This window comes from Carlito syrichta, unplaced genomic scaffold, assembly GCF_000164805.1.
Source record: "Carlito syrichta isolate Samal-C Ts95f unplaced genomic scaffold, Tarsius_syrichta-2.0.1 Scaffold304602, whole genome shotgun sequence".
NCBI lineage: Eukaryota > Metazoa > Chordata > Mammalia > Primates > Tarsiidae > Carlito > Carlito syrichta.
The window spans coordinates 286728-301881 of NW_007248698.1; the positions used below are offsets into that span (position 1 = coordinate 286728).

General features: G+C 51.3%; 1 protein-coding gene across 2 annotated transcripts; it reads right to left on the reverse strand.

The window, feature by feature from the left end:
* Positions 1 to 2156: 2156 nt before the first annotated feature.
* Positions 2157 to 15154, reverse strand: KRT72 (keratin 72). 2 transcript variants are annotated; one of them, XM_008060384.1, is made up of 10 exons: positions 14732 to 15154; positions 13087 to 13301; positions 9135 to 9195; positions 8655 to 8750; positions 7752 to 7916; positions 7000 to 7125; positions 4137 to 4357; positions 3452 to 3486; positions 2499 to 2710; positions 2157 to 2379 (listed from the first exon to the last, which is right to left on the reverse strand). In XM_008060384.1, exons 1-9 carry the CDS (start codon positions 15152 to 15154, stop codon positions 2520 to 2522), a joined length of 1533 nt encoding a protein of 510 aa, XP_008058575.1. In that variant the 3' UTR covers positions 2157 to 2379; positions 2499 to 2519. The 2 variants fall into 2 exon arrangements, with proteins under 2 accessions (XP_008058575.1, XP_021569234.1); XM_021713559.1 differs by lacking the exons at positions 2157 to 2379; positions 7000 to 7125 and having other exon boundaries at positions 2520 to 2710.

Consider the following 15154-nt stretch of genomic DNA (forward strand, 5'->3'; position numbering starts at 1 on the left):
CTCGGGTCGCTGGCAGAGGGCAGTGTGCGCACGAACTAGAGGCGCCGCGGGTTTTTCCGGGTTCGGAAACCAGCCGCGGTGACTGGATGGGAATGTGCTTCGGCGATAGACCCAGCGCCCTCCGCCCCTCCCATAGACCCTCTCTGCCAGGTCCTGGGCGAAGTCCTGCTGCTGATCCCACTTCTCAGACACCGACCAGGGTGCAGCCAGCCAACACAGAAACACACACTAATGGCGGTCACAGCAACAACAGTGAACGTCTGTGCCGCAGACTGCATTGCCCGCCCGCTTTTACTTCCGTGATCTCTTTTCACGTGCTGCTCAGGTCTCCCCTAGGGTGAGTGCTTTGACAGGTGACCAGTGTGGACTCCAGCAGCAGCCCAGTCTGCCATTTACTAGCCAAGTGGTGTCCAGACTGGAGTTCAGCACCCCAGTCTGCCATTTACTAGCCAAGTGGTGTCTGGTGAGTTATTTAACCTCTCTGAGTCGCAGTATCCTCACAAGTGAAATGAACATTATAAGAGCACCTTACCACAATACTACCGATCAGGTTGTCAGGAGAATTAATGGGGTTTCCAGACATGAAGTGCTTAGAAGAGTTAGCGTTGAGATCAGCTCCTGGCCCGCAGAAAGCACTCCACAAAGGCCAGCCTGTGCTAACCCTGTTTCACAAGGGTGGATCTCACACAAGGAGCTCTTTTTCCCCCCGGGTGAAGGCGGTCTAGTCTAAGCCATGTGTTCCTGGGGCATGTGTGTATCGAGGGCTGACTGAGAGCCAGACTCGAGGACCCTGGAACAAGGGGCTGTGAGGGGCGGAGTGAGGGGGACAGACATGCGAGCAGCTGACCTGACCCCAGGAAAACGAAGCACCAACTGTGACACGGGCTCCAGAACAGGACTGTGAGTGTGGGGGTCACCCGTCCAGACCCTGCTGCCTGCCAGTGCCGTGAGCATGGAGCCATCAGCCATCTGTGCCTCGGTTTGCTTGCCTATAGAATGGGCGGCTGGGGAGGGAAGTGTCAGGCCGAAAGCTCTAATGATCCTTCTCATTTAGTGCACGGGAGGGACCAGAAACTGCAGGAACATGGGAGGCAGCCTCTCAGGCCACCCAGGGTGAGTGAGTTTTCTGCCCACCCAGGGTGAGCGAATTTTTTGTGGGCAATGGACACTTGAGCCAGAGAAAGTCACACTTGCAAAGGCCTCTGGGTGTGACAAGTCTGGGTCGCATTGGGGAGAGAGACTGGATTGCAGAGTGGGCGATGGTGGGAAGGACAGTGAGTGGGTCATGGGTGCTCTGCAGCCACCCCCAAGCAAAACTGAAGCTGGCAAGATGGTCTCACCTTAGGGATTTTGCTCAAATGGACTGTCAACTAACTCTGGGAAACATTGTTGCATACACACACACACACCCGCATGTACCCAAAAGAGCCCCCTGAATCTCTCAGCTTCTTGCACCACTGAATGTTTCTTTGTAGCAGTTAACACAACTAGACATCAAGTCATGTGGTGCTTTGTGAGGTGTGTAATTTCACTCTCCCATCTAGACCGGAAGGCCTGTGAAGGCAGAGCTGGGTCTATTTTGTGTGTTCCGGTGTCCTCGTGCCTGAACAATGCCTGGTTTACTATATATGTGTTCAGTGAGCCACTAGCTTATACACACATTAGATAGAGACGCGTTCCCCTGAAAGAGAAACTGGCTGGAAGAATGGGAAATCAGGGCCTTTGTGGGGGTGTCAGGTGGGGGCGTGGGTGATGGAGAGTGAGGTGCTGAGGGAAAAAAGGGGACAGCTTCTTCGGCTGTTCTTCCCAATACCAGGCAGTGAGTGTGGACGGCTGTGGGTGCTCTGGGAACCAGAGCGGGAAGCCAGGAAAACGCTAACCACTGACAGTCCCGGCGTGTGTCCCAGGACCATTATACGGAATAGGCGTATGGGGCACGTGAAGCCCTGGGCCTCCCGACAGCAGTCGCTGTCGTAAATTTCATCTGTTTGTAAGAATCGGCTGGCAGCCTACAGCTCTCTGGCCTGAACCAGACAGCAAAGATCCCTGTGAGGCCAAGGACCCAGCGGGAAGCAAGAGTCAGGCCAGGAAAAGTTATGGCAAGGCAGGTGGTGACATCCTGGGCAAGCGATTCCACACTGAGAACCCATGGCACCAATCATTTATTGCAGGAGAAGCAGAGAACCGGACACGATCCCAGTCAGAGGACAGAGTCCCCCAGCAGCGAAGGCCCAAGAAGGCATGAGGAGAGAGGGGCTTGCAGCTGGCATAACGTCCTGGGTATGGGTGTTGGCTCTGCATTTGGGGCAGTGCCCAGTGAAAGGTGGCCAAGGAGGTCACCAAGAGAGCCCGTGACGACTCTGAGCATCAGAGCATCGCCTCTTGAGGATAACAGGGATGGGAAACGGGACTGGGATGGGATGGGGACGGGCAAAGTGCTTCTTGACTCAGAAAGGAGCCCCAGGGGAGGAGCAGGAGGAGGTGGCTGGGATGCAAGCACAAAGCCGACTGCCTGTCCATCATCTGAAGGCCTTTTTGGTGGCACTGCTGCTGCCCGAGGTCTTGGCAAGGGGGTCCTTGAACTCGCTGCCACTGCTGCCTTTGGTCTTGACGTCGGCTGCCGCAGGTTTGTAGCTGTACGCGCTCGAGGTGCCAAAGCCCACACTGAAGCCAGCCCCCGCTGCCCCAGCATTGGTGCTGCTGATGACGGCTGGAAGGGGAGAGAGAGAACCCCCGCCCAGTCAGTCCTGTACCCAGAGAGAGAGCCCCTCCTGGCGTAGCTCAGTCTCCTCCCTCGGGTCTCTCCCCTGCGTGGCTTCGTGTTGAGACAGATTCTCTTTGTTGTGTGTTTTTAGCTTACTAAGAGATTTTTATCAGGGCTGATCATGTGTGGCTTCATTTTTCATGCACGTAAACCCATATGTTTGACCTTTTCCTATGCGTCTGTGTCAGTCTATGTATATCAACCTTGACACTCTTAGTCAGGGCTCTGTGGATGAAATTCCCCCTGGGTGGGACCAAAGGAAGAAAGGCCCTTGGCAGAAACTTTGGGCTCTGCTGATGAGGAAGGAGACTGCCTCAGCCGCACAGCATTTCCCCTCACCCTCCCCAGCTCAAACCCGGAGGAGGTGATCTCTGCGAGGTTTTTCCATCATTCAACCCCTCTGGCCCCCTCAAGCCTTCAATTCAGTGCCTTTGTTTTGATCAAGACTCAACAGAAAAGCAATGTTGCCATGAAACATGAGTCGTTGGATTATTCACTGATGAGTATCGCTCAGTCTTTCTTTGGGTTGCAGTTTTGCATTTCGGGATAATATTATCTCCACCCACTGCTCCTGCTTTCTGCCCTAAACCTCCCCTGAGCCCTCTCTGGGATTCTGATTTCTCGTGTCATGGAATTAGTGGGACATAGACTTGTGGGAAGGCAGCACTGAAACCTGCAGGTACTTACAAATGCTCACGGAATTTGGATATTCACCAGACATCCTGAGGAGGGAGAAGAAAAATAGGGAAACTCACCATAAACAACCATTCCATTTATCCAAGGAATCACGTCTGGGAATAAGCCTCTCCTCTCAAAACGTGCCTGCAACCCTTTCCCAGCCGCCTTTCCTCCCATATATCCCTGCAGGACCTCTCAGGAAATGGAGAATGGAGATGGAAAATCTGCCACCAGCAATCAGCTCTCCATCACTGGGACACCGGGAGTGTCTGTTATGTGAGGCCATCATGCCTCCACATCCTTCTAGTTATGTTGTTGGTCTTAGACAATTAAGAAGAAAGAGCTCAAGTCCTCCCTGAACCCCAGGCTTTGCCAGAGTGACCTTGAACTTGGATGAGTCTCGGAGGCCATCTTGCCCATCCCCACCCACCTGTAAGAATGCACCACAAAGGGTCAGGGATGCCCTGTTTTCTCAAGCATTGCTGACAATAATTCCCCTCCCAGAACCTCTCTGGGATTTTTTACAACTGGATCCTTCTTGCTATAAAACTTCAGCCTTCCTAACCACGTGGCAAGCCCATTTGCCATGTGGTTTTTCTTCAACAGGACCTAAGGAGGACCAAACTGTCTTCGGGCTTCCTACCAAAGCAGAGAGAGAAAACTGCCCCCAGACAAAAGGTGTCCGGCCCCTCACCTGCACTCCTCGCCCTCCAGCAGCTTCCGGTAGGTGGCGATCTCCACGTCCAAGGCCAGCTTCAGGCTCATGAGCTCCTGGTACTCACGCAGCATCCGCGCCAGCTCCTCCTTGGCCTGGTACAGGGCACCCTCCAGCTCGTCCAGCTTGGCCCGGGCATCCTTGAGGGCACAGTCCCCCTGCTGCTCGGCGTCGGCGATAGCCGTCTCCAGGTTGGCACACTGAGGGGCGAATGGATTCAGCACTTTGAGTCAGAGCCCAGTTCTGAGGTCCTGCTCAGACAGCCTCTCCTCGTTGGGTCCTGACTGGTAGTAAATTCTTTGAGATGCTCCTGCTTTATCCAACTTTGGCCATCCCTAGAGACGAGTCTGTACTTTCCCCTGACTCCAGGCACAGCTCCCCCTGACTCATAGGAGAGAGAAGAGGAAGAGCACTGAAAAACTGGGCTACCTGGGTGTGTGGCCCCTGCCCTCTCCCTCCTGACCTGGAATATCAGCTGTAACAATCTAATGCCAACCCTGAAAAAAAGTCCCTGGGTAACTAGGCGTCACTCAGCTCTGCAGGGTTCAGGTTGTCTTAGGAGAGCCTATAAATCATGAAAGAAAATGAGGGCTAATAAAGTTCCTATTAATACTCTTGCTGATACGGAGGCCTGTGCCTTGCTGGAGGAAACAGCAAATAAGCTTTGTGCTTGTACACACTTGGGAGCTCCTGGGGCTTCCTGGACCTTTAGTCTGAGCCTGTGTTCTGGTCACTCAGCTAAGGTTTTGGTGGGAGCTGAGCACCAGATTCTCCTTTCTGGGGTGTCCCCTCCTGCGGAGCCCAGTTTGCTTCTCACCAAGGGGAACAGCTGATCCTGACACCACATGGAACTCTAGAATGTTGTCTAGCTGGCACTGCTCTCTGCTGCCAGGCAGGCCCCGAGCAGTGCCCATGCCCACAGCATTTTGGGTGAGTGGCTCACAGCCTCCAAGAGACCCCTAGGACCCAGTTGTCTGGCCACGGAAAATCATGCTCCCTGCCTCCTTGGGATGGTGGAGGTCTAATCATTTAGGGAGTGGCAATCAATTCTGTCTCCTGAATTTAGTTAAACTGTTGTCTATTCTTTTGCCCTGACGATGATCCCACAGGTGGGCAACAGAAGCTTGGGTCTTGTGAATGGAGCATGATTCGAGAGGACAGGAAATATTAGCATCCTTTGAAATAATTGTCACACAAACTCTGGGGACACCAAATGCCAGGATACTTTGCATGCGACACTGTGGGCTCCTTCTTTGGTGAAAGATACCAGAAGGGCAGGAAAGCATCTCAGCTGAGGGTCTCTAAAAGTGCGTCGATGGGGACCGGGCATCACAAAGGACCCCACTTGTTCCTCACAGAAGACATCTTCCCTGACCACCAGATGGTGGTATCGTGATCACAAAAGGTCACTTTCTGGCATAACCTCGCCAACCACAAACACATGTCATTTTATCAGCTAAACATGCTATAACTGAATGCTGAGGGTAGCTTCAAACATCTGTGCTTTTTGTTTGTTTGTTTTTGTTTTTGTTTTGCTTTTTGAGTCAGGATCTCACTCTGTCGCCCAGGCTGGAGTGCAGGGGCATGTTCACATCCACCATAGTCTCGACTGCTGGGCTCAGGTGATCCTCCTGCCTCTGCCTTCCAAGTAGCTGGAACTACAGGTGCACAACACCATGCCCAGCTAATTTTTTGATTTATTATTGAGATGAGATCTTGCCAAGTTACCCAGGCTGGTTTCAAACCCATGGACTCAGGCAATCCTCTTGCCTCTGTTTCCGAAAGTCCTGGGATTACAGGTGTTAGCGACCACATCTGTGTTTTTCAAACATCTGTGCTTTTCTTGCATTTATGCAGATCTTGGCTAAACAAAAGCACCTTAAGTTCTTATTGAATGCTGGTCTTTCTTCTTCCCACTGCCTTGAGCCCACTGCAAAGAGGAGTAGTGGGTGTACACATGCATGTGTATGTACATGCATGCTCATGTAGATACGTGCACAAGGGGTACGGGTATAGGGGAGAGTGAGGAGATGGGGCAACTTGGCTTGCCTGGGAGCTGACAGCCTTAACTTCCTCCACTGCCTCCACAAACTCTGGAAAACTCTTGAGTCTGCTTGCTTCAGAACCTCAGTTGTAGGTGCAGAGGTGTGGCCTCCCAACACAGGGGACCTCAGTGCAGCACCCTCCCCAAAGCACAACCCAGGGGAAGATGAGACAAGAGTGTAGGGCCCTGAGCCCCAAGTCTAGGCCGTGGGCAGCTGTTCTTCATCCACTCTGTCCTAAAACCTACTGCTGAATCCTCTCTCCTCCAGCAAGGAATCATTATGCAAAGCCTGCAGACAACTCTCTTTCAGCTTCTCATTAGGTCTCAACCTCACAGCCTGACTTTGGAGACTGCCTGTAATCCGCCTATTCCTATACAGTGGTATCCCCTGCTCCTGGGCCACCCCAGCCATATCACAGGCCTCCTACTCCAGGTAGGCAGCCTCACCTGCACACATGCCATGAAAACCCCTGCCTCCACCCGTCGCTCCTGCTGGCCTCTGCACCTGGACACCTTCCCCCCTCCTTCCTACCTCCCACCTCTGCATAATCTCATCTCCTGCAGAGCTTCCCTAGGGTCCTCATCCACCTCTCACCCCTCTGGATCCCCACAGCACAGACTGAGGGTGCTGCAGTGTGTAGGCTGCTCTATCCGTCCAGCCTGCATCTGGATTATTCTCTCCTGATGAATTGCAAACACCCCAAGGAGGGGACTATGTCTTGCCCTTTCCTCATATTTTGTTTCATCCTGATCTTTGCTCAGAAAACCCTGTTCATGGATTCACCCCACAGAACCCACCTGCTTCTTCACGTTCCCAATCTCTGAGCGGATCCTCTGGATCAAGCGGCTGAGTTCAGAGATCTCAGTCTTGGTGAGCTTGAGGTCATCCCCGTGCTGTCCTGCTGTGACCTGCAGCTCCTGGATCTGAGGGCCAAGGTAAGAGAGGAGGAGCATGGGGTCCTTGAGAATTCACCTACTGCAGAGTACTCTCCACAAGGAGGGTGACCATGTGCCACTCACATTATCCAGGCAGTGTAGGCACTAGCAAGGGAGGGAGGGGACTGGAGGGAGAGGAACAACCCTTTTTCTCTGGATAGGAAGGGCTCCACCCTTGTTCAGTAGGATCCTTGGGCTCTCAAATGCAAGAGCCATGGTGGAAGTTGAATTTCCTGTCCTCATTTTGCCAAACTTGGAAACAAGAAGAAAAGCCAAGATACGAGAATTACTCACAGAAACTGTCAGTGTCCTATCAGGGCTGTGACTGCTGTGGCCTCAGCAGTCAGCCAAGGGTCATGGCAGAAGGAATCCCCACAAATGCCCCCAACATGTGCCAAGACTGTGGTTGATCTCTCTGAACCAGGAAAGGCATTTCCACAAGGCCCAACTCCAAGGCAAAGGATGTCTCTGCCCTGCCCAATATACAGGCATGCACATGTATGCACATAAGTGCAAACGTACAAGCACACATGTGCACACATGCATGCATGCATGCATGATGAGAGGATGCTAGCTGCCATCCCTGGGCCTCTGCACCCCTGGCACCAGCTCACCTTGGTCTGATATAGGTTCTCAGCCTCAGCCTTACTCTTCAGGGCGATCTCTTCATACTGGGCACGAACCTCAGCAATGATGCTGTCTAGGTCCAGGTCCCGGTTGTTGTCCATGGACAGGATGACAGATGTATCACTGATGTGGGACTGGATCTGAGTGATCTCCTGGAGGATGGTTGGGAGAGAGGAGTCATTTAAGGGTCCTCATGAGGGGGCCACTTCTCCTGATCCTCTTTGGGCAAATTCCTGGCTGCCCTTTTCTGCCCTTCCCCAGTGTTTGAACTCTGTGTCAGCACAAGTACCTGCCAGGCATGTGATGGAGTGCCATGAGAGTCCCCTCCCCATCATGCTCCTACCCCATGTACAATCTCATCCCCCCAAAACAGCAACAACCACCCTCCACCTACAGGGCTGTGTCTAAACTCCATGGCATGAGGCAGCCTCTAGGGAGTCACCAGTGCCTAGCATCCTTCCATGGCCTCTGCATCCTTCCATGCCCCTCGTGGTTTTGCATAGTGCAGGTTCTGCACTTCACTTTTTCTGCCCTTCTCAGCATCCCTAAAATCTTCCTCCTCCTCCTCCTCTCCTCTCTCCAGGAACCTTCCCTGAGGGCCCAGGCAGAATTTGCCATTCCTTCCTCTGTTCTTCCAAAACTCAGCTACATGGCATTTTTTTCCCTCCAGGCTGTGAACTCCTGAAGAACAAGGATCATTTCTCCTCCTCCATGGTCTCTTCAAAACCTGGCTCATTGCTCAGAGCCTAGTAGGGCCTTGGTGTATGGTAGCTACACTGTGCTGAAAGGCTTCTCCCTCCCAACATTTGGTCCACATAAGCACCCAACCAAAGGCCAGAGGCCACTCATAATAGGAGCAGACTTCACAAGAGTGGTCAACAAAGCCTTACCCCTTCATAGAGGCACTTGTAGAACTTAATTCCGTCTGTCAAGGAGTCCACCTTGGCCTGTAGTTCAACCTTGTTCATGTAGGCAGCATCCACATCCTGGGGAGCACACGATGGTCAGGTTTCCCTGAGAGGAGTCCACTGCCTTCCCTTCCCCTTCTCCCCTGCCCCCTACTACAGGGAGCTTTGGCTTCCTAGCTCTCTCTATCCCCCTCACCCTATGCCTCAAACCCTGAGAGCAAACCAACTTCCAACTAATGTGCTGTGCAATGGCTGCACCAGGAATGTGGAAATATGCCTGGACTTTAAGCTGGAAAATTCCAACTGGAGACTTAGAGGGAGGAGCTGAGAAGGTAGAATCCCAGTCACCCCGTTCAAGGGACTGAATGACCCACAGAGTCCCTTTCCTAAACCTACAGCATCATTGTGCTGGGTGATCAGGAAACCCTCTAGGCATCTTCCAGCCCTTCCTCACCCCCTTACCTTCTTGAGCACCACGAACTCATTCTCAGCAGCTGTGCGTCTGTTGATCTCCACCTCATACCTGTGTGGAGTGAGACATTGGCATAATTCAGTTCTGCAAATGCCCACCTAGCAGTTAGTGGTCCCCTCTCTGCCAAGAGCTGCAGCTGGGGGGCTTCAGAGTGGGCTTTGTGTACCTCTGGGGCACACACAACCTTCCCAAAGAGGATGTGGGCAAGGACAGATTTAAAGGAATTGAATTCCAGCTTTTCATTTCCTATGCAGTCTGCCCTAAAATGTATCTGCCTGAGAGAAGCCCTGTAGTCAACACGTCATGCAGATTTCTACCATCCCACCTCCCTGTCACAATTAGCTCCTCCCATGCTATAGCAAAAAACACCCTCTCTGTCACACGGCATCTTAATATAGTGCAATGGCTCAGGGTGTACAAACCTCCTAGGCACCAAACAAAAGCTCTAGTCTCACATTTGAGTTGTGTCCTGCACCTGTTTCTTATACATATTTCTCTTCCAGGTGAAGCAAATCTAAGGAACAGAGGTTTGGATGGGACTGGGATGTTCTAATATGGATATGTTGTAGACTGGGAGGTAAGAGTATTGATCATTTAATTTAAAGAACTCGCCTCTTCCATCCCTTACTATTATCAAAGAATGTATATTACAGGACATTTGTGAAAGCAGATGAAATAGAGCATCAGTAAGGAATAATCAGTGCTAAATAGATGAGCAGAATGCGGTCTATACATACAATGAAGTATTATTCAGACTCAAAAAGAAAGGAATTCAGCAATATGATACGACATGGATGAACCTTGAAGACATTGTGCTAAGTGAAATAAGCCAGTAACAAAAACACAAATACAAGTGGAATTCCACTTATAGAAGGTACTTAGAGTAGTATAAGTCACAGAGACAGAAAGTAGAATGCTGGCTGTTGGGGTTGGGAGGAGAGAAAAATGGAGGATTATTGTTTAATGGGTGTGGAGTTTTGGTTTCACAAGATGGAAAGGGCTCTGGAAGTGGATAGTGGTTATGGTTGCATAAATGATAAATGTATCTTTTTAACCATTAAGAGTTTTGAAACATTATTTTAGAGAATCTATGAGAAAAACTTCAAAGTATACAATGATGCTTAAGACATAGACACTGTGTGTCTTCTAGAAACTCAATCTAACAGGAAGGCAAATGCACTGAAAATTCAAACTCATGGATGATTTATGATTAAGATCTTTTATAATATGTCATAAGAGAGGTACAAAAAAGCAGCATGAAGACCCACAGTTGGAAAAGGTGAGTGATAAAATTAATTTTGAAATCATCATAATAAATGCAACTAATCTTTATTTTACTCTTTACTACATGCTAAACATTTTGTTAAACCCGTCACATATATTATTTTATTTAATCCCCACAACAGCCCTAGGAGGTTGGCTCTATTATTATTCCAATTTTATAAATGGAACAAAAGACATTAAAATACTTAGCCAAGGTCATAATGGTGGTTAAAAATGAAGTCAGGATCCAAACCCAAGATTGTCATCAGGGAAACAATGCCTTACACTGATGTAGTACTTTGATCCTTTTAAGAGTTGTTAATACTACTCTCCAGAATTATCCTCTGGATAGTTTTTAGGTGGCAAGGTAAGTATCAATAATTAACTTTTTTTTTTTTGAGACCTAATCTGTCACCCAGGCTGGAGTGCAGTGACACAATCACGGCTCATTGCAGCCTCCTGGGTCAAGTGATTCTCCTGCCTCAGGTTCCTAAGTAGTTGGGACTACAGGCATGCGCCACCACTCCTGGCTACTGCTGCTGTTGCTGCTGCTGCTTCTTCTTCTTCTTCTCCTTCTTCATCTTCTTCTTTTACTTTTTGCAGTGATGGGGTCTCACTATGTTGCCCAGACTGGTCTCAAACTCCTGGCCTCAAGCAATCTTCCTGAATCGGCCTCCCGAAGCATTGGGATTACAGGTGTGAGCCACAGTGCCCAGCCAGTATTTGATTTCTATAAGTATTAAAGCTACACTCCACAGAGGACCCAGAGACTCACCTATAGTTGCTCATCTAGCGAGTGGTGTTTCTGGAACACCAAGCCTTTCTACTCTGCAAGGGCCAGAGATAGCCCAGCTCCCAGGTGCCTCTGCTCCAGACTTCCAGACTGCACCTGGAAGCCCCCTGTTCTTTCCGGACCATGCTCAAATCTCCACCAGGGCTCCCATTCCTACTGTGATTCTGCTTGATCCCAGTTCACGCTGAATTCATTTCCACCCATTGGCTATCTGAATGTGTTCCTTAGGCCTGCCCCCACAACCTGTGTGCTTTCTGAGGTCAGGGCATGCCCCTTCCTCCCCAGGATCTCCATGCAGGGCTGAGTCCAGCATTCTGCTTTGGGGAACTTCAGAATAGGGATGGATGGGCAACTTGGATGTTGAACAAGAGAAAGGACTTGACTCTGACCATTTCCACCCCCTTGAATTGTAGAAGAGGTCACCTAGCCCTAGAAATTCTAGCATCTGGAAGCAAACTTCCAAAATATCGGGTCAGGCAGGGCCTAGATTTATGACTCTCCCATAGTTGGCTCAACTTGGAAGAAGACACAGTCTCAATTATTCTCTTTAAAGGTAGGATTCAGGCCGGGCACGGTGACTCAAGCCTGTAATCCCAGAACTTCGGGAGGCCGAAGCAAGAGGATTGCCTGAGCCCAAGGATTCGAGACTAGCCTGGGCAACTTGGTGAGACCTCATCTCTACAATATATCAAAAAATTAGCCGGGCGTGGTAGCATGTGCCTGTAGTTCCAGCTACTTGGAAGGCTGAGGTGGAAGTATTGCCTGAGTCCAGCAGGTCGATGCAGGGATGGATGTGAATGAGCCACTGCACTCCAGCCTAGGAGACAGAGTGAAACTCTGACTCAAAAATAAAAAAATAAAGGTAGGATTCAGAAGTACAGGTATGCGTCAACATAAAATGAGTTTTAAAAATTCATTTTAAGCCGGGGGCAGTGCCTCACGTCTATAATTCCAGCTTTTTGCGAGGTCAAGACAGGAGGATTGCTTGAGCCCAGGAGTTCAAGACCAGCCTAGACAATAGCAAGCCCTCATCTCTACAAAAAAATTCACCAGGCATGGTGGCATGCACCTGTAGTCTCAGTTACTCAGGAGACAGAGGCAGACAGACCACCTAAGCCCAAGAGGTCGAGGCTGCAATGAACTGTGATCATGCCACTGCATTCCAGTCTGGACAGCAGAGTGAGACCCTGACTAAAAAAACAAAAATCATTTTTTGCTTAGCTTTAACATTCATTCTGAGATTGGTGGTGCATCTCACATTCTGGGAGCTGCTATGGAAGACCTCACTCAGGAGGAACTTCAAAGCCCTTTGGATTGTCCATCTGCTTTTGAGACAATTCTCTTTTCCCCATTCCTCCACTTGCCGGGCTAGAAATTGAACATGCATTTCCTAGGCAACACAGAGCACCCTTTGGGGAGACCCACTCCCTTCCTAAGTCTTGTTCTATCTGGACGCCCCTCTCTCCTCTATGGGAAAGGAAGTAGCAGTGGCACCTGCAGAGGCTCTAAGAAGGCAGGAAGCTGGGCACAGTGGCTCACACCTGTATTCTCAGCACTTTGGGAGGTGGAGGCAAGAGGATTGCCTGAGCTCAGGGGTTCGAGACCAGCCTGGGCAACTTGGCTAGACCTTGTCTCTACAATAAGTCAAAAAATTAGCCGGGCATGGTGGCATGCGCCTATCGCTCCAGCTACTTGGGAGACTGAGGCAGAAGGATCGCCTGATCCCAGCTGGTCGAAGCTACAGTGGCTGTGAGTGTGCCACTGCACTCCAGCCTGGGTGACAGAATGAGACTCCAACTCAAAAAACAAACAAACAAACAAAAGAAGGCAGGAACACTGGCTATGAGGCAAAGTCTCACTGGCAGTCAGACCCTCCTCCCACTCACCTCTTCTTGTGGTCCTCTACCACATCCCGCACGTTGCGCAGCTCTGAGTCCAGCCTCACCCTGTCCCCGGACAGCGCCTCCAGCTGCTTCCGCAGGTTAGTAATGTGACCCTCGAGGATGGGCTCCAGGTTCTTCCCGCAGCTGTCCAGCTCCAGCTGCTGCAGGAGGTTCCACTTGGTCTCCAGTACCTGGTTCTGCTGCTCCAGGAACCGCACCTGGAACCCAAAAGTGGCCATGACCCAGAGACCCCATGCCGCTACCCACCGAGAGTGAGGAAAAGGCTGGACTTGGTAGCTCAGCCTGTAATCCCAGCACTTTGGGAGGCCGAGGCGAGTGGATTGCCTGAGCCCGTGGGTTTGAGACTAGCCCTGGCAACTTGGCGAGGCCTCGTCTCTACAATAAATCAAAAAAATTTAGCCAGGTGCAGTAGCATGTGCCTGTAGTTCCGGTTACTTGGAAGGCTGAGGCAGAAGGATCGCTAGAACCCAGCAGGTCGACACTGGGGTGACCATGAATTTATGAAGTTCCTTCATACTTAGCCCAAGGGTTCCCATTTTAGGACTAAATAGCATCAGGCACCCTATTAGTCACCAGCCATTCTTGTCACCCATCTCTTAGCTCCAGTCACAGAAGGAGACACGCTGGGAGACAACAGACTTAGAAAGAGGAGCGCTCTGTCCTCTGGAATCACTGCTGAGTCCCTTCTGCCCTTGCCTACTCCCTTCCAGCCAACCCATGTCCTTATCCCTAGCCTTGTGGTGATACACTATCCACGCCATCCACTGTCCTAGCATCTTGGGTCAACTTCCTAGTCACCCTATGTCTCTGCTTCCTCATCTGCAAGGCGCAGTCATAAGAATCGGGGGCTGCGTGTCCATCAATGCAAGTCACCCGGACTGTTGCAGGTGCCAAGTGACATCTCCATAGAGGTCAGCACTTGTTAATAGGATATCCCTTTGTCATCCAGAGTCTAGACCTTCTGCCCAGGTGGAGACAAGAGAAGCCCTTTCCTTGTCTCCTTCTCATTCACTGGGATCACTGCCTCAAAAATCTCCAGAGACAATTTCCCTGTTACCCCCATTTCTGGACACCCCCCACCAACACACACATGTCTTCTTTCCAACTCTTCCCTAGGCCTCTCACTCCAATTGTCTGGCCCTCTTCTCTCGCCTCCTCGCTCACCTTCCTGAGTTACACACTCACCCCACTTTCTACCTTTCAAGTCCTTCCCACTCACCAAGTCCCGTGTCCTGTGACGTCCTTGGCCTGTGTTCCTCTAGTGCCACTGTCCTGGAAGTGTGTCTCCGTCTCCTTGTCTGATATTGCAAGCCCTCGAAGGGCCCATTCCTTGGGTTTTCTGCCCCTGGGTCATCCCTTCACATCCCAAAGTCTTGTCCCACCCAAGGAAGGAAGGAAGCTCCCGTTTACTGGAAATGTGCACCAGGTACTGTTCTCAGCACTTGATAAACATCCCTAATCCTCATCACAACCCACTGGAATAAGAACCATTATGTGCCCATTTCACAGATGAGGAAAGAGAGGCTCAGAAGGGCCATGGCTCACCCAGGGTGCCACCAGCTCACCAAGGCAGAGCCAGAGACCATGCGTGCACCAATGTAGAGACAGCCGATACCCGGGGACCCACCTTGTCAATGAAGGAGGCAAACTTGTTGTTCAGAGCCTTGATCTGCTCCCGCTCCTGGGCGCGCACCTTCTGGATCTCGGGGTCCAGCTCCACGTTGAGGGGGGCCAGGAGGCTCTTATTGACAGTGACCTGCGGGATGCCCCCGGGTGGGCACACGGAGGGACATGCGGGCCCCAGCCCAGCACTGCCAAAGACAGTGCCCACGAAGCCACCCAGGCGCCCACTGCGCCCCGCCGAAGCGCTAAGAGCCAGGCGCCTGCCGCCCCCAAGACAGAACAGGCTCCTGCTGCCGAAGGCGGCCGAGCCCTTGGCCGTGGCCCTGAACGAGGTGGAGCTGGCACTGAGCCTGCCAGAGAGGATGGCTGAGCAGCCACTGAAGCCCAGGCGCTCCCCGCTGGGGTAGTGGTTCAGCTGGCGGCTCAT

Excerpts from the sequence above, each read along its gene's own strand:
- KRT72 (XM_008060384.1), bottom strand. The coding sequence starts at position 15,154 with ATGAGCCGCCAGCTGAACCACTACCCCAGCGGGGAGCGCCTGGGCTTC. Across the intron at positions 9,196-13,086 it reads GTAGAGGACCACAAGAAGAG|GTATGAGGTGGAGATCAACA; the intron begins GTGAGTGGGAGG and ends CACTCCACACAG. Across the intron at positions 3,487-4,136 it reads CTGGAGGGCGAGGAGTGCAG|GATGTCTGGTGAATATCCAA; the intron begins GTGAGGGGCCGG and ends CTCCCTCCTCAG.